The 17,457-nt window shown below is 63.4% G+C and overlaps 1 protein-coding gene across 1 annotated transcript; it reads right to left on the bottom strand.

The window, feature by feature from the left end:
• Window positions 1–127: 127 nt before the first annotated feature.
• On the bottom strand, window positions 128–15,714 carry PTPN7 (protein tyrosine phosphatase non-receptor type 7). The gene is made up of 15 exons (XM_090263479.1): window positions 15,685–15,714; window positions 15,257–15,379; window positions 14,970–15,047; window positions 9,964–10,063; window positions 9,684–9,892; window positions 9,387–9,454; window positions 8,164–8,337; window positions 7,485–7,668; window positions 7,140–7,221; window positions 5,978–6,054; window positions 4,750–4,887; window positions 4,365–4,475; window positions 3,639–3,796; window positions 2,632–2,745; window positions 128–1,819 (listed from the first exon to the last, which is right to left on the bottom strand). The coding sequence occupies exons 1-15, from the start codon at window positions 15,712–15,714 to the stop codon at window positions 1,726–1,728; spliced, it is 1,740 nt and encodes a 579-aa protein (XP_090119605.1). The 3' UTR covers window positions 128–1,725.
• Between the last annotated feature and the right edge of the window lie 1,743 nt (window positions 15,715–17,457).

Raw genomic sequence — 17,457 nt, 5'->3', positions numbered from 1 at the left:
GAATGTCCCCAGCAGGGGGGGTCACACCCGTGTTTGACTGTTTTCCAACCTATCTTGTTTTGTTCATAATGTACCGAAACCATGTGTTTAGAACCTTCTGGCCCAAAGTGAAGTAGATGTTTGAGACTGAGGCTGATTTTTTACTAATATCATCATGATACTTAGAAAAAAAATCACTCGGGGCAGGGAGGGGTTGGGAGCATCGAGAAAGGTTGGCAGCAAATGAAAAGGTTGGCCTGTTTTGGTAAAAGCCCAAGTTTTCTTCCAGAGGCCTGCCAGGGTGCCCTGCCTCTGAGGACTCACCCCAGGGCTGGCTGCAGCCCAGGGCACCCTGTACCCAGCGGTCCCAGTCTTCAGGGCCACCTGCGACCTTGGCCATGTGCTCCCCGGTACGTACACAGGCTGGCTTAGTCAAGGGTGCATAAACTTCTGTGTCTCCCGTCTCTGTCCCTCCTGGTTAAGAGGACCCCATGACCACACGGTTGCCCGCAGGAGTCCCAGCCTTGGCACATCACAGCATTCTGGGTTATTAAGCATCATCTTCCTAGTCTCCACCCTATATGCGTCCCTCTCCTGCTGGCAACGCAGTTCCACTTGGTTTGCAAGTCCCCGGAAGGGCTAGGAAAGTCCCTGACGGCCGCAGCTGGGTCTGTGGTTCCCTTCTCTGTGCTGCTGTAGAGAGGCTCCTGGGGCCCAAGAAAACGGTGGGAAGATGGAAAGAATCAGCCACTCCAGACTCTATCTTCTCACTCGGTTCCTTTTCCAGAGCTGTGCCCTCTGGGGTTGGGAACATGGTGGGGCCGCATGCCCAGGGAGGGAGCCTGTGTGCTGGCGTTTGGGAGCCGGCTTCCATGCTGGTGCGTCTGCACTCTGGGCAGGACCGGGCACCTGAGCGCTCGCACCTGAGGGCAGGGCCCAGCTTCCGGGGCACAGGTGTAGGCGAGCTCCTTCCAGGACTGTGAGGAAGGAGTTTCTCGGCAAGGCCAGGCAGGAGCAGGAAGAAAGCAACTCCTGCCTCAGCGCCGCATGTGTTCTTCAAAAGAGAGGTCTCACGGAGAAGGCAGGGCCTCATCGTGAGTGGCTGGGGTGAGTAGCCGGCGGCTCTGGAAGCAGGGCAGCCTCTGGGCCTCAGAGGATCCCCACACTTTCCTTCTTCCAGAGACATCAGCTGCCAGGCCTGTCCCTCTATGCCCTGCCCCCAGGAGGCTGGTGGGCTCGGGGAGTCTGGGAGGCTGGACGCCCTCCCTGATGTGGGACGCAGAGAACCTGACCAAGGTCAGGACCAGACCTCTGGCTCCCACATGCAGTCTGTTCTCGGGCAGGGCTCAGGGGGAGATGGCTTTCCAACCCAGGAAGGCAAATACCATGAGTGGTTTCCAGTCGTTTTCCCTTAATGGCAGCAAAGCGTGGAATGTCCCCGTCTGGCACACGGAGGCCAAAGCCCGCAGGGTGCCTGGGCGGCTCTCACAGGTCAGTGGAAAGGCCAGCCCCTGTCCTTAACTTCAGAGACAAGGGAGGTTCCCCTGGTATTCACTTGGGGTCACCAGAGGAAGCAGAGCAGTAGCCGGCGGGGAAGACCTGGCGTCTGGCCGTGGTCCTGGCTGATCCGTGTCCTGTGACCACATACTCACCCAGGGGGTCCGCAGGTCAAAAGGCCCACCTTCCCCAGACCCACTTTCTCAGGCCTGGGGGAGGGACACCTGGGCAGGTGGAGGCGGCCGGGGGTCAGGGGCTGGGCTCCCCCGGCAGCTGGGCGGCGTACAGGGCCAAGGTGCGGTGCAGGAACTGGTACTGCTCCGCGGTCTGAATCATGCCTCCCCTATGGGGACAATCACCCCAGCCATGAGTCCCTCGGAACCCTGGCTTCCCCGGGATCCTGTCAGCCCCTTCCCTTCAGCTCATCCTCTCTGCTTTCTGCTCCTTCCTGCTGCCCCTCAGATCATCCCCACCACGGGAGCCCCTGCCCCTTCCTCAGCACTGAGCCTGGGGGGCTAGGGGGGACTGGGGGGGGCAGAGTGGACGCCTCACACTGGCGCGTGGTCTTGTCTGATATATCAGCTGTGGGGGCAAAACAGGCCCCAGGTTCCTCAGGCCGGGCAAGTGAAAGTAATAACCCCACACATGTGTGCAGTGGGTTCTCATGTTCCCAAACTGCTCTGACACGCATTAGCTCAGCCCTGCGGCCTCTCTCTGCAGACGGGGCCATGGCTTCTCTCTCGCGATGGGCCCAGGGAGACAGTAAGAGCTCCATGAGGCGCACGTCCGTTCGCTCCCGGTCCTGTCTCCAAACCTGGGGGTTGTCTCCGCATCCCATCACTGTCCAGTATCTAGGACCAGCCAAATCCCATCCCCCCGCCTTTCCCCTGAGTAGGGGTTTGGGAAGGACAAAGCCAAAAGCAAACTGACAATAACTGAAGGCTGGGGAAAATCCACAGGGTGGCCTAGTTAATTCTGGGTCCCTGAGCTGAAGTTCTGGATAGAGACTCTTTCCTGGCCGCCAGAGAAACAGTTCTGTAAGTGGAGGGCCCTTCCTCACAGCCTGCTTGCTGCTCAGGGGCCTGGATGTGCTCTGACCCCAGGGGCGTGGAGGCCACTCAGTGTCCTTGGTCCTACTTACACCCAGAGTCCCACCTGTCCAGCCGCAGTTGGCACACGATGCCCAGAATGTCCACTTCCCCTCGGGCCTTCAGCTGTTGGCAGCCTATGCGGGTGGCAATGAAGCAGCCGGTCCGGCCGATCCCTGCACTGGACGTGGGCAGGGAGGGGACAGAAGGTCACAAGTGACCGGAACATGGGGGCTAGGCCCCGAGCCATAGAGAAAGTGGCAGGACTAATGCTCTGCTTGGCAGCTGTGGACACGGGACAGGGGGACTGCACAGCCTTAGGTTATAGCCAGTGCTGGACATGTTACATTTCTTACCAACCGGCCTCTGAGCCTATTCCAGGTCGCTCCCGGGCCCCTGTGGGCGTGTGATAAGCTTGTGACAGCGGTTTCCAACGGATGGCGCCCTCGCTGGCCTTGCTTACCCTGAGTCCTCCTTATCTGACCGTGACTTCCTCCCAGCGAGCCTCCTCCAGGCGGCTGACACTGCCCATCCCCACCTCAGGCCCCCACAATTCTCTCTTGCCCTTGATTTCGAAACCTCGGGCCTCCTTCTTAGGAACCCCTGCTAGCAGCCACTCGCCACCTCCCCTCCCCTCCAGGGGCCGAAACTGTGTGTGTGTGGGGGGGGGGGCTGCCGCTTTGCCTCTATGTGCTGCTTTATTGAGGAAATGTACTCCTGGAGGGTGTCCGTGTGCTAAGTACATCCCCTGCATGGCCTCCACTCCACCCCAGTCCACTGCTGACATTCTAGCCAAATTATTCCTTTCCAGTGGCAAGTCTGAGTGTCTTAGCGGGTCCTACGCGGCCCTTCCAGAACCATCCCTCTTCACTCGCCCATGTGACCTCCGGGCTCCCAGCCTCTGACTGCTCCCAGCAATATGTCAGTTTGGGCACCTCATCTCTGGGCCTTTGCAAATGTTGTTCCACCTGCCTGGGACATGCACGCCCCCCCCCATCACCTTTCAGGGTTCAGCTTAGCTTAGACACCCTTTGTCCTGGAAAACCTCCAGCCAAAGCTGGCGGGGCCACGTACCTGCAGTGGACCACAATGGGCCCTGCACCGGCCACTGCCTCAGGGCTCTCCTCCACTTCGGCCACCAGGTGCAGCAGTGGCCTCGCGGACTCTGGGGTCTGGTGGTCAGGCCAGGCCGAGAAGAGGACGTGCTTCACAGACCGGCACTCCTCCTGGTGCTGGCGAGGACACAAGGCACGAAGCCCAGGGTTGGCGGGGGGCACCCCACCCTCTGCTCCGGTGCCAGGGGAGGGAAAGGCTGGAGTGGCCCAGGTGGTCATGGGCACCGAGTCAGGAAGCTCAGCTTTTGTCCTGCCCCAAAGTGCCGGGAAAGAACGCTGGCTCGGAGAGGGGACAGTCCCATTCTGCCTCCAACTAGCTCGTGACTTCGGGCAAGTCCCTTCAGTTCATTTTCTTCACTGAGAAAATGGGGACAGTGATATCTTGTTGGGTCACTTCCTGGGAGGCAGGAGGAGTATGAATCGAGAGAGAAATACCCTGACAAGTATGAAACACTGGTAACAGAAGGCGCTTTGAAGCAGGTCCCCACGTCCCCACATCCTACTTCACCCCTGTGTCGTGCAGTGGGGCCATGGGCCTCCCTGCTGCTTCCCACCGTGTTCAGTACCCATGTTCCTCTGTCCTCTGTACCCCAGACACTTTCTGTAGGTGCACATTGAGGAAAGGCCGGACAGGTGGACGTGGCTCCCAGAGGAACCGGGACAAACACCTGGGCTGGGCGCGCACCTGGATGGTGAGCTGCCGAACAGTGTACTCTGGAAGGTCTCTCTCCTCCTGGGTACGGATCCGGAAAGGCCCATAGGTGTCCTCGTCTGCGGGCCAGTAGTGCACACATTTCTAGGAGGGAGGGAACTGGGAGTCAGGGGGTGTCTATCTGTGGGGACAGGGCCAGGGCAGCAGGAAGGCCCCTCCCCACTGCATGCCCCCTGCAGATGAAATGCTCACCCCAGCCCACATTCTAGTGTATGTATCACAGGGACTTTTCTGAGTGGGGCAAGCTGGACCTTCTGATAGGTGTTCTCGGCTCCCAGGGGACTCTGAGCTGCCCTGAGTGTGTTTGTGGGGGGGGTGGCCCTTTCTGGGTTCCCTGTGGAGTGGCTCCGTCTCCTACCTCCTTGCTCTCTCGGAGCTGGGTGAGCATGACAATGAGCGCCACGCCTTCCTGCCACACCATCTCCCAGAAGTCCAACACGGTGTTGGGCATGGGGCCCTGCGTGGCAATGTAGACCTTCTCCTGCCCATTGTAGCCCTGCAGAGGTGGGCGCACGGGCACAGGGGCAGCGGTGAGTGGCACGCTCTGGGGAGACCTGGACTCGGCAGGTCCTGGGACCAGGCTGAAGCAATGAGCGCACACGTGTAGACAAACACGCACACGCGGTGCACACGTAGATGCACACATAGACACGCACACAGGCACACACGAGAAGCACGTGGTGGGAAGCGCGTGGGTCTGGGTTCACATCCCTGTCCTGCTGCTGAGTGGCTGGGCCACGTAAGGAGTCACCCTGCTCCCATGAGCCTCGGCCTTCTCATCTGTGACCTGGGCGTCAGCTCTGTCTTGCAGGGACACAGTGCAGGTCAGAGTCAACGTGTCCTGACAGACTAGCACGTAGCAGGTCCTCTTCACATGCTCGCCTCCCTCTCCCCCGCTTTCTCCCCACGCAGAATGGGGAACGACCCCTCCACGTGCGTTGCAGGGGTGTTTCACTTTTTTCCCCTTCGTGATTCCCAGCCTCCTGCTGCTCAGGTCGGCGGTGAGGCCCAGGCCTCTGTTCACCTGGCTTCTGCTGCAGTTGGGGGATCCCGTTCCCCGGGGGTCCCCGCGCAACAGCTTTGCACCTGTCGGCGCCTGGCCGCTGTCCTACCGCGGCCGGACCCCAGGCGGCGCTGTTTCACCGCCGCGTTCAGGGCCGGGGCCGCGGGATGCGGGATGCGGAGCCCGGGGGACTTCGCCTCCCGGCTCCGGTCGGTCCCTGTGGCTCGAAGGGAGCCGTCTCCGTAAAGGAGGGGCTGCGTGGGGCCAGGCAAGGAGCGAGAGAGGGAGGGAGAGACAGACAGAGACAGAGAGGCGGCGGGACGCCCGTCTGCGCCCGCGCCGCCAGCAGGTCTCGGCGCCATCAGCCCCCGAGAGGCTGCGCCCAGGCTCCGCCCGCCACGTCCCGCCCCGTCGTTCAGGGCTGGCGAGGATGAGGTCAAGGGTGGGGTCAGGAGACTGGGGTCCCTCCTCTCAGCTTGCTGACCGCCTGCTCTGTTTCCTGGGGGGTGTCGCGGGGACCCCGTGCCTGGCCAGCCTGGCAGGACGGCCCCCGGGAGACCGCGCGGCCCCGCGGCCCACTCACGCGGATGTAGTTGGCGTTGATGTAGTCTCCGTCCTCCTGGCTCTGTGCTCGGCCGAGGCGGACGCGGCTCTGGGGATCTAGGCAGTGAAGTCGGCGGGGTCAGAGGCAAAAGGGGGACCCGCCAGTGGGGAGTCCATCCCAGCGCCTCTGGCTTGTTTTCTGTGCGGACAGGGGGAAGCCACGCGTGGTTTCCAGCAGCAGAAGGGCAAGACCAAAGCCACGGTTTGGGGAGGTTTGCCGGGTGGGCTGTGTAGGGGGGCTGGCCGGGAAGGAGAGCTCGTGGGGGTCACTGGGATGTCGTGTCCTGGGCCTGATCCGGTGGAGAACAGGGTCGCAGCAGAGCAAGGGAAGAGCTGCTCGTTGAGGAGGAAGTTTCTGGAGGGCAAATGTCAGCCTCTCCTCTGGGGGGAGGGCAGTCCCAGCCCCGGTCCCAGCAGGGCACCGAGGCCGCCCCAGAGGGTGGATGGTGGGCACCTGGGTCTGCGCAGTGGGTGCCCGGAACCTCAGGCAGAGGGACCCCAGTTCTGGGGGCTTTGGGCTGGGTATAGTCAGGACCAGAGCTATGTGCTTGGAGGCGGGGCCCCAGGGATGAGCCCTAAAGACTGGGTGTTGCCCCCTGGGGTAAGGCCAGCGGATAAGGCTGCTCAGAGGGGGCAGGGGAGGGAGGGAGCATCTCCCCAGCCCATAACCACAAGCCTTGGCCCCTCTGGAACGTAGCAGGTGCTGGTCCCAGGCCTGTGGAGCTCCATCCTTGTCATTGTCCCCAAGCCCCACCCTGGGAGACCCCCCTGCAGACCTTCACTGGATGTCCCCCATGACAGCCCCAAGAAGGAGGAAGAAGGACTGGTGGCAAGGCGCGTGACAGCTCTGTGACTCGGTTTCCCCATTGGTAAAACAGGCACGCCGTAATGACACCACAGCGCCGACCTCATGGGCCATTCTGAGGGGCTGGGAGCAGAGCCTGGCCCCACGAACACCCACGTGTATGGGGGGTTGCCTCTCGCAGAGGCTGGGGTGCTTGCGGCTCTCGTCGGGCCGAGTTGGGGTGTCTGCGGAGTGTACAGCCCACGTGTGCTCCCTGGCTCTTCCCTGGCTGAGGCCATGCCTCCTGAGCGGCATCGCCCCTGGGACAGTGCTGCCCTGCCCCCACCACAGCCCTTACTTGGCAAGATGGTCCTATAGCGGTCCTTGCAGGCGTGGCCGGGGACATCCAGGTCTTCAGGGCTGACAAAGTTTGGGGGGATCTTCTGGTGGGGGAGGACACGAGTGAACAGCCAACGCCCCTGCCCACCCCCGTTCCCCTGCCCCCTTTGCTGGTGGAGTTGGGCTCTGCCTGTCCATCCCCTCGGCAGGTCTGGGTGGAGGGGCCACGGGGAAACCTGGGGCATCTGCCCCCTGTAGCCTTGGGGTTCTCTTCCGTGAGGGCCCAGAGAGGAGGCTCGCTCTCAGTGCCTAGGGTAGGACAGAGCCTTTGATTCAGAAGGGCAAGGGGACCCCACATTCTTACCAGGAACTCCTCTTCCAGCTGCTGGGAGCTGGGGGGCTGGTGCTGCAGGGCCCAGCGGGTGAGCGGGTGTCCAGCTGTGCGCAGGAAGTGCAGGGTGACCTCCCGGGGTGTCTTCACTGAGCAGATGGGCTCTACGGCCCCCAGGGACCGCACATCCAACACCAGAGCCACGCTGGAGCCCCGCCTGCCGGCACGCAGCCAAGCCTGGTGAGCGAGTGACCTCGACCAGGGCCCTGCTTGCAGCTGGCCCTGTCACAGCTCGCCTCTGCGATGCATGGCCCCGGGGGTCAGGGTTCAGACCCCTCCTCTGGCTGCTCTCCCTTCTCAGCCAGCATGGGGCAGCCATGGGCCCAGCTGCCCACCTGTCCCACCCCTGGCCTGGCCCCAGAGCTTGGACCTACATCTAGACCCAAGGCAGCCCTTCTCCAGGGGCCTGAGGACAAGGTTGGGAGCCGGGACAGAGTTGACAGGAAACTGTGCTCTGGACTTGTAAAGAGTATGCAAATGACATGCAAATGGCACGCAAACAAATGAGCGCAAGGTCTCCTTTCCAGACTGCAGCCAACAACTGGGGTCCTCTGGACCCCCTGTCTGGGCTGGAGGAGTGAACCGAGGGGACAGGGGACATGGAAGGACGCGGGGTCAGGAAGGCCCTTGAAACCCCCAAGAAGGGCCTCACCTCTCCTGCAGCCTCACATGCTTCTTGGCTGGTGCTTGGGCAGGCGGAGGCTGGGTCATGACTGCCCTTGAAGGCGAGGCCGCCAGCTGCGCTCTGGAGTGCTGCCTGCCCGCGGGGCTGGACCATGCTGGGGGCTCTGGGCCCAGGGGAGGCTCACTCGGCCATGAGGTTCGCCTGAGAGACAGAGCCCTCGGCTGCTGACCAGCACTGCAGGACCGGAGCGGGGTCCCAGGCCACGGCCACCATCCACCCTCTGCCCCCTGCTTCCACCAGGCGTCCTCTGTTCCCCCAGCAGTGGTGCCACGCACGATGGCCAGGCCAGGGTCTGCACCAGGGGACCCAGGGAGGCTGGTAGCCTGGGGTGAGAGGAAGGGCCAGATGGGAGGAAGGAGCGTGGGTGCAGCTCAAGAAGTCAGAAGGTGCAGAAGGGGCTGCCCAGACCGAAGTTCACGGCCGGGCCCCAGGTGCGGGCCCAGGGAAGGCCAGGTAGGAAACTCGGAGTGGGTGTTCCATGTGGGAGGAAGGGGGCAGCCAGACACCACCTGCAGCCCCAGCCCCTGGGCCTTGTCTGAGTGAGAAGCCTGAGGCCTCTCACAGCCAGGGGGGCCCAGGCGTGTGGCTGCCAGCCCCCCGAGGAACCCCTCCTGGCTGCTGGCTGCCCCAAGGTCACCCTGGCTTCTGGGGTCTCCTTCCCAGGAGGTAGACTGGGGGTGTTCCTTCCTCCTCTGCCCATCCCCCCATCTCCTGCCTCCCTAACTGTCACAGGAAATGGCCTCATCAAGCCCTTGAGCGACAGCGCGTGGTGAGGTGACGGCTGGGGGCAGGAGAGGGGCATGGACGATGGGGCCATCTCCTCTTAGGGGACAGTCCCCACCTTCCAGAGCCAGGGTCACCGCTTCCATGCGGCGTGTGTGTGTGGAAGTTGGTAGAGTCCCTGAGGCCGCGGGGACCCAGGTGAGGGGCAGAACGACCCACGCAGATGTGGCACCAGGCCTTTCCGGCAGCAGGGTGGGCTCCTCAGCTCTCTCTCCTGACAGTCCCCTGCGGCCCCTGTGCTGGGGCCCCGCCCTGCGCCCTCGGGGCATCGGCTAGGTCTGCACCCATTCCCCAGTCAGACACTGTGGCACCCAATATGCACCCTCCTTGGAGATGCCCACCTGCCTCCCCAGGGTTCCCACCACCTCAGGGCCACAGAATGCCCCCTGCCCCCATTCTGGACTTACCACAGCAGCTGTGACCCCCAGGCTGCCTCTTGCCAGCTGTCTGTCTGTCTGTTGGTCTGTCTTTGAGGCTAAGGAAGCTTCAGGAAGCCAGCTTCCTCCCTCCGCCCCTCTGGCTGCCACCCACGCACACCCAGCTGCATGCTGCCCTCCTGCCACCACCAGGGGTCGGGTGCCTCCTGCCCATGCCCCTCTGGGGACAGGCTGGCAGTGTCCCCGATCCTCTGCCCTGGGACCATGGCCTACTCCTGGAGCTGTTCAAGCTGCACATTCCTGACCACCCCGGGCCCCTCTCCAGACCTGTTTCCTGGGTGGTCTCTCCACTGGGTTGCTCATATCCAGCTGCTGCCGACTTGCTAGGCAGAGCTCAGCTGACCCCCAGGTGGCGTGGAGGCTGCTCAGGCTGACCTTGGCCAGAGACTGATGTCCACGTCTCTGCTTCTGCCTCAGAGCCTGGCGTTGGCTGCACGCACCCTCTCCGGGGCTGGAACTCAAGGCCAAGGCACAGGCTGTGTTTCCAGAGCAGAGGTGGGCATGGACAGGGGGGCAGGGAGAAGAGGAGGCAGGAACCCTAACCTACAACAGGCCAGAAAGGCCCAGGCCAGGCCCGAGGGGTCGTCCCCAGGCCCTGAGCCACAGCCCAGCTCCCGGCCACCTCTGGTCAGAGACAGGCCAGCCACCTGGATGGAGGCAGCAGAGACAGCTCATAGGAGGATCTAGGGGCGGCCCCGGGCCTCCAGCCCCTCCAGGCCTCCTGCCTGAACACTGATGTCCACTTGGAAGACTCACAGGCAGGGGACAGCCTTGGCACTCACTGCAGGGGGCTCCAATGTTGCCTTGGCTCCCGAGGCACCTGGGACCTGGGGAGTGGCCCGCAGGCCCCCAGCTCCACTGCCCCCCACCCTGCCTCGCCTCAGCAGGCTCCGCTGGGTCACGCACGCAGCACTGCCTCCATTTACCTGTGACACTCGAAACACCCTTCCCTGCCTGGCCCCCAACACGCACAGCCCTGTCCTTTCTCTTCCTCCCACTTCTCTGATTCAGCCGTCAAACGTCAAACAGTGACAGCCAGAAATAAATGATGCACAATAGGCATGGGGGGTGGGGGTGCGCAGGAGGGGCACTGGGTGGGGGGCAGGCCAGGGACTGGAGAGGAACAGGACAGCCTTTGGAGCTGGTGGCCTCCCTGGTTGGCCCTGGCTCCAGGCCGTGAGCACCAGGACAGGCCAGCAGGTCCCGGCCCCTTCCTCCCTCCTCTGTGCTCCGCTGCGGGGCGGTGTTCCTGAGAGGAGGCTGAGCAGAGCTGGGTAGGACTTGCTACCAGGACAGGGCAAGGGCAGGAGCCTGGGAGTCCCTGGATATGTGTGGGAAGTGACAGGAGGCTGGCCTCTATCTCAGCCCCCCCCCCCAACTAGACAGACAATAGTGGGTGCACTGAGACCAAGAGGAGCAGGAGGGGATTGGGGAGAGGACCGCCCGCTCTGTGCCACACTGCGGATGGTTCTCAAGAACAGGAAGCTAGGGGAGCACAGGGTGGGAGGGGGAAGCCGCCCCGCAGGCGGTCGGTGCCCCCGGTTTCCGTGGCCCGAGGGCGTGAGCACCGCTCACCGCACAGGGGGCTCCCACGGCTGTCGGAGGAGATGGGAGCTGAGCTCTTGGGTGAAATACAAGGTGCATAGCCTTGGTGGGCTCTCAGTTCCCTCTGGGTGTGTGGGGGGGAGATAGTCCCTCTGCCCCTCCTTCTCCCCTTCTGCTTAGAAAGACCTGAACCTCATGGAGGTGGGGTGAGAACACCGCCCACAAGCCAGCCCAGGGGCCTGGGACACCCGGCTGCCCTCCGTGGTACTGGGAGAGGGAGGGGGGCCCCTGGGAGAGCCCCTGCCCTAGGGCCTTCCCCTTCCTGGTCCCATGGACCTGACCCCAAGGGCCCTCAACCTCCACCCCTCCCATTGCCTACCGGCCTTCCAGAGCTGGGCTTTAGGTTCCAGTCACCAGGACTCCAGAGCAAGTTGAGCCACAGTGGAGCCAGCAAGCTCTGTGTGTGCCGAGTGACCTCCAGGGCTCAGGCTCTCCCTCGGGCTCCCAGCCCCAGCAGGATGGTCACAGTACCCCCTGCTCAGCTCAGCAGGTGCACCCCACGCCCCACGCAGGGGAGGGCCTGAGGGCGGCATCTGGGTCAGAGCTGGGCCTCCGACTCACTTCTCAACCAGATTCTGGGAGAGGGCTGCCTAGGGCACACTGCCAACCCCCAGTCACCCCCAATTCCAGGGCCGCCAGCCACAACCGCTGTCCCCCAAGTTACAGCCCCTCATCCGGAATTCCCAGAAGTTCTCGTTCCCTGGCATTGTCTCAGGAGTGGGTGGGGCCACTGCCACCCTTTCATTTCCAAGGCAGGGTCTTGGGGACTGGGCCAGCTGCTGGATCCTGGTCCTGGATACTCCACAGTCCCCCCACCCCCCAGCCCTCATCAACTCCTCCTTGGAGAAGCCCTAGGGTCTCCCAACCACTCTGAACCCTGGACCAGCCTGCCGGGCTTCTGCCCCAACGTCAAGAGTCCCAGCTCGCTCCTGGCAGTGTTGGGGAGACACACCCCTAGGGCTGGGACCTGGGAGGCCCATCCAGAGGAGGCAGGGAGATACTGGGAAGGGGCAGGGTACCGTTGGGAAGGTGGGCGTGGGTCTGGGCTGCTGGTGTGACATTGGGAGCCCCCAGGCCTGTCCTGTCACCCTGCCCCCCAGTGGGCCAGCTGGACACCCACCCCCTACCCAGCCCCATTTCCCTGACCCCCGGTGCCTGCTGCAGAGGGGGCTTTCCCTGGCACCTCACCCCCAGGTTGGAAGACCATTGAGTCAGGCCAGCTGGACACCAGGCACCCAGGGCCAGCCTGCCTCCTGCAGGAGTTTAGGACAGAAGAGTCCCTCCCTCTGTCTCAAGCCCAGACCCAGTGAACGGGTCTTCTGTCCCACAACATGGCCCTTTCTGCCCAGGGGCCCTCCTGCTGCCCCCCCCTTCCACAACATCCCTGGGTGCCCACGATGCATCCTCGAGGCTCACGCACGCACACACACCTGCACAGCACCTTGCAGTCCCTGCCCCCAGCCCCTGCTGCCTCCCACAGCCTGGTCAGGGGACCCACGGCCACCCCTCCCTGGTGACCTTCCCCGGTTGTGGGAGGGAAGGTGGGAGACCTGTTCCTCTCCTGCTTGGAGACCATCCTCCCCCAGCGAGAAGGGAGCCCAAGGCCTGGCTTCAGGTGAGGGGTGGGTAGAAGGGAGCTGCCTGGGAGAGACCCTGTGGCTTTGCATGGGGCCTGAACTGCTGGCCCATCACTGACCCCCCGGCCTCCTGGCTGGTCTTCTCAAGAAGGAAACTGTAAGGTGCTGAGACCTGGGGAGGACCCCAGGGGCTCTCTCGGGAGAGGATGTGGGTTTGTCTGTGGGGACGAGACAGCCCTTGTGGGACTTTTTTTTGCTGAATGGAGAGACTGGGGCCGGGAGGGTGCTTGTTATTTTCCTGCCACCTCTCCGGAGCCCCTCCACCCCCATCGACAGTGGCCCCAGGCTGGTGGGGACTGGCAGGTGTGCCTTCTGTGGCCAGGTGCCCCATAGGACTCGCTGTGGGTCTGCACTGGCCTCAACAGACCCCTGCTGTGGGGACTCTTGGGAAGAGCCTGAGATGCACCCCCAAACCATGTCAGCTCGATCTCTTCCCCTTGGATCCTGAATCGGGTTGTTTCCACCCACTGCTCTCCATTCTGCTGCTGCAGAAACTCCGCTGGAGGTGCCCCAGGTTGGGGGGACACACGGAGGCAGGGCTCCTGTCCCAACTGGGATCTCCTTCCTGTCACATCCAGTTCCCCGGTAGCCCTTCCCTGACCTCTTTCGAAAGAACACACATGTGCATGGACACAAACATGTGCACACGTATCCACAGCCCGGAACACCTGGTGCGTCTGCTGGGGCAGGTAGCAGCTGGGCCTCAGCTGGAAGGTGCCCGGCTGGGCTCTGCCTTCCCGGCTGTCTTGGTCTGCAGGTTGTATGCACCTGCCTGCCCCCTGCATAGCCCCTCCCCACTTCCTGCACGAGTGTCTGAGCTCCGGGCTCTCCCAGGGCCCAGGGCCACTTCCCTCCTTCTGCCCCATGACCCCACCAGCATTCCCACACCTCTCCACCATCCCACTGTCATGGGGTGGGGGGCAGGGGTGGCGGAGGAGCAGCTTGGGGCCTCAGCTCTGTGCGAGCCAGGCCTGGGGAAGCTGCCCTCCCAGTGGGCTGCGTGGTGGTGGTGGCATCTCCCAAACCCCATCCTGGCTGGACTTCTGGGGGCACACACAGGGATGTACATAGTGTCCTCGCTCCCGGAGATCAGATGTGGGCTATCGGTTGCTGTGTGCTCCGTGGGGCCTGGGGGCCACGGTGTCCCTGTCCACGTGCCCCTGCCCCCCACCCCAACAGGGCTGGACCCACCGCAGGAAGTCATTGCCACCCAGGCGCCTCTCAGGAAAACCCTGCAGGACTTCTGGCAGCTGGGTGGGGCCGCAGGGCCGTCCTGTGGGAAACAGGGTGAGCACGCCTGCAGCTTCCCAGCCTGGCCACCAGGTGGCACACGTTCTCCTTGCAGGAACGGATCTGCGTCAGGTCCCGCAGGAGTGAGGTCAGTCAGGCCTGGAGAGGGTTGGGGATCCCCAGGGCCACTCAGGCTGAAGAAGCAGGGGCACCAGGTCCTCAGGCTCCCCGCTCACCTCTGCTGTTTCTCATTGCGTCCACTTGGTCTTGCTCTAGGCCGAGAGGAGTTAGGAGTCAGATAGGGTGCGGACTGTGGGGGTGTCCAAAGATGGGCATTCTGCACGGAAGCTTCCTTCAGCAAGGAGGCCCCTTCTGTGTGCTGCTGAGTCTGTCCTCCAGCCGAGCGGTGAGGCCCAGCCCCAGGGAGCCCAGCCGTTGCCCTTGAGGCCTCGGGGCCGTGGGAGAGGTCTGGGGGTCCAGCCAGGGCAGAGCTGAGCCAGGACAGAGCAGGATTCCAGCAGGTGGCAGAGACGGGGGGGGGGGGGGTGATGGTGGTGGTGGCTGAGAGCAGAGAGCAGGCTGGCCCTGCACGCGCTGGAGGGTTGTGCATGCAGGTGTGGGGAGAACGGGCCTGCCAGGCACCCATGCCAACAGCCTCGCTCCCAGGGGCCAAGTGGGAAGGAGAAGCAGGTGCAGCAGCGGCAGTTCCGATGTTGGGAGCCGGGGCAGGAGCTGCTGGCCACCACCCTTCTGCCCTTCCTGACTGCTATGGGTCTCTGCTGCTCCTAGGCACACTGCTCAGCCCCTGCAGGTGCCGTGGAGGAAGTTCTGGGTGTGGGAACAGAGGCCTGGATTCCCCAGTGACTCTCTGGAGGGCCTCACGTCTCAGGAGCTCTGCTCGCGTCACTGGTCATGGGTCGAAAGGGCACGGCCTCACTCCTCTCCACTGCGCCCTGACGTTTCCCAGGGATGGGACACCTTTTAGGAATGGTCCCCTCCCTGGCTGGGCCCCGGCCGACTGGCTCAACGGGACGCAGCATCCCTTCCCAGCCCCCCACCCCGGGTGGGTTTCCCCACACACGTGGGGAGCCTGGCCCTCCTCCCCTGCCCCAGGGACCCCGTCCAACTTCAGGCCCTTCGCAGTGAGGGCGTGGCTGGACTGCGGGGAGGGGCAGGGACACAGGGCAGGTTCTGTGGATTGCAGGCGGCCTCTGCGCAGCGCCGCAGAGCGGCCACCAGGTGGCACTGTGGACCACGGTGTGTCGGAGCGGCCGCGGGATGGGAGACACAGGGGGCCTTACTCATCCGACACAGACGTCTGCCCCCAGGAGCCGGGCGTCCGCCTCTACAACCGTCTGAACAGCGCACTGGCAGTCCAGCTGCCTTGAGTGGCCACTGCGCTGCACAGAAGCAGAAGAGGTCTGCCTGCGGGCAGGGCGCCAGCCCCAGCATGTTAGTGGCCCGGTTCCTGGGCAGCGCCTTCACCCCGGGCTGTGAAGGGGCAGAGTCAGGGAACAGAGAACAGGTCGAGCCGGAGGCTGAGTGTGTTCTGTCTGTTAGCCTCTGAGGAGGAAGGGACAGCCTGAATGACCACAGGACACAGGCCTAACACAGTGCACCATGGCAACCGTGAGCAGGGCCTGGCTGGGCTCGGGTCTGCTGAACCAGTTGACCCACAGCCCATGTGGGGGTGCTTTCCCTGGGGACAGCTCCTATCCTGCACCCTCCAGTTCCCCAGTTTTCAGACTTCAGTCCCCAGTGTCTGGGGTATCTGGGTCCAGAGCCCAGTTACTCACAGCCCCCGACTGCTCCTCCTCTCCAGCCATCCCGGCCCCCTCTGCATGCCAGGCCCCCAGGCCCCCTGAACCCCACCACACTGATGTGAAGGCAAGAGGCGCCTCCCTCGCTCTCTCTTCCATCCTCCCCTCCACACCTGAGGCAGGTGGGAGAGAAAGCCGTGATGCGACCTGGGGAAGGGACTCCAGGAGGAGAGACAAGGACCAGAAAACAGGGTGAGGATGAGGGCCAGGGAGAAGTAATGGTCCCCTGCACCACAGGACTGAAAGGCACAGCAGGTGATGTGACTGCTGGTGGCCTCAGAAGGTGATGTCTGCCTCTGTGACCAGACCACATGGTTCTGGATGGCGCCTGAGGCTGGACCTAATTGTCCCTTTGGAGAGCCCTGGGGGAGACCAGAGAGCTGGACAAATCTGAGTGGGGGCCTCTTTATTTGGGACTGAGACTCCCAAATGAAGGAGGGGCCTAGCTGTGAGCTCCTAGTGTGGTACCAGGGGTAAAGGGTCAAGGAGGGCCTGTCACACCTGGCTGAAGAGGTGGGGACAGAGGGCAGGTTTTCTGCCCAATCAGGAGCCTTCGCAGAATGAGGTGAGGCTCTGGGGCTCCCTGGGGCCCCGGATGTCAGGTCCTCTTCCTGCTCTGGGTTTTCCAGGAGCCCCAGTGGGCCCCATAATGGCTCTCAGGTGGGCAGCCCCCTGCACTGGAGAGCCTGAGCAGGCCTCACCAGGGCACACCTGGACAGCGGGACCTGAGGACAGGTGAGGATGGAACCAGCGCTGAATGGGGGTGTGGCCGGAAGCGCAGGCGATCAGGGAAGGCCCAGAGGGGGTTGACGGGAGGGCCTTGGGGCACACAGGTCGGAGATAAAGGAGGTCCCAGGCTTCCGGGGTGCGCTGTGGACTGACCACAGGAAGGTAGGACAAACACGGGAGACACGAGCCTGCTCCAGCCAGAGGCGGATTTAACGGCGGGCACACCAGGCGCGCACCCCGGGCCCCGACTTCTGAAGGGCCTCGCAAAACCCCAACTTTACACTTTTTTCTAATGACACCAAGTTTGGTTTCATGACTACGCTGCATAAAATACGGTTAACATGTATTTTTATTTTCCCTCTTTTTTTTAAGGGGCCCAATATTTTCTTCTGCGCCCGGGGCCTCAACCGACCTTAATCCGCCTCTGGCTCTAGCCCTGCACTGGGCTTTGGCTCAGCGCGGGAGAGAGCAGAGACAGCAAAAGGTCTGGTCCGAGAAGAGAGGACGGACGCGACCCTGGCTGCAGCCGCGATCGCTGGCTCGGCCCCTGCGTTCCGGACTCAGGGTGTTGAGCTGCAGCTGCGGCTCTGGCCTCCGGGCGGCGCCCCTCCGCTGCTCTCTGCGGGCTCCCGGCCCGAGGCGGGCTGGCCGCAGGCAAGGCGCGCTCAGCGGGTGGAAATACTAGTCCATTTCCTGGGTTCATTGCCCACCACCCCATCCCAGCTCGCAGGGGAACCCTAGGGGAGGGACCACCCTCACTTCTCTCCCCCAGGCGACAGGGTGACGAGGACCAACCCCGAGTGCCAGTTTTGGGGGGATGCTCCCCATCATTGGTGTGACCCTGACGAAACCACTTGTCCCTGGGGTCTCAGTTTCCTCCTGTGCTGGGGGGTGGGGTGGCGGTGCTTGGGGGCCTGTGAGAGCTCGAGGTTGCTTCCTGAGAGCCTCCCGGAGTCCCCTGTGATATGCGGCTGTCCCCGCAGGCAGGGGGCCTGAGCGCAGACCCTGGGACCTGGTGAG

Source organism: Furipterus horrens, unplaced genomic scaffold (genome assembly GCF_987537825.1).
Source record: "Furipterus horrens unplaced genomic scaffold, mFurHor1.1.pri manual_scaffold_15, whole genome shotgun sequence".
In the NCBI taxonomy this organism is placed as follows: Eukaryota; Metazoa; Chordata; class Mammalia; order Chiroptera; family Furipteridae; genus Furipterus; species Furipterus horrens.
Note: the sequence above shows the minus strand (reverse complement) of the source record. Positions and strands in the feature narration are given on the sequence as shown.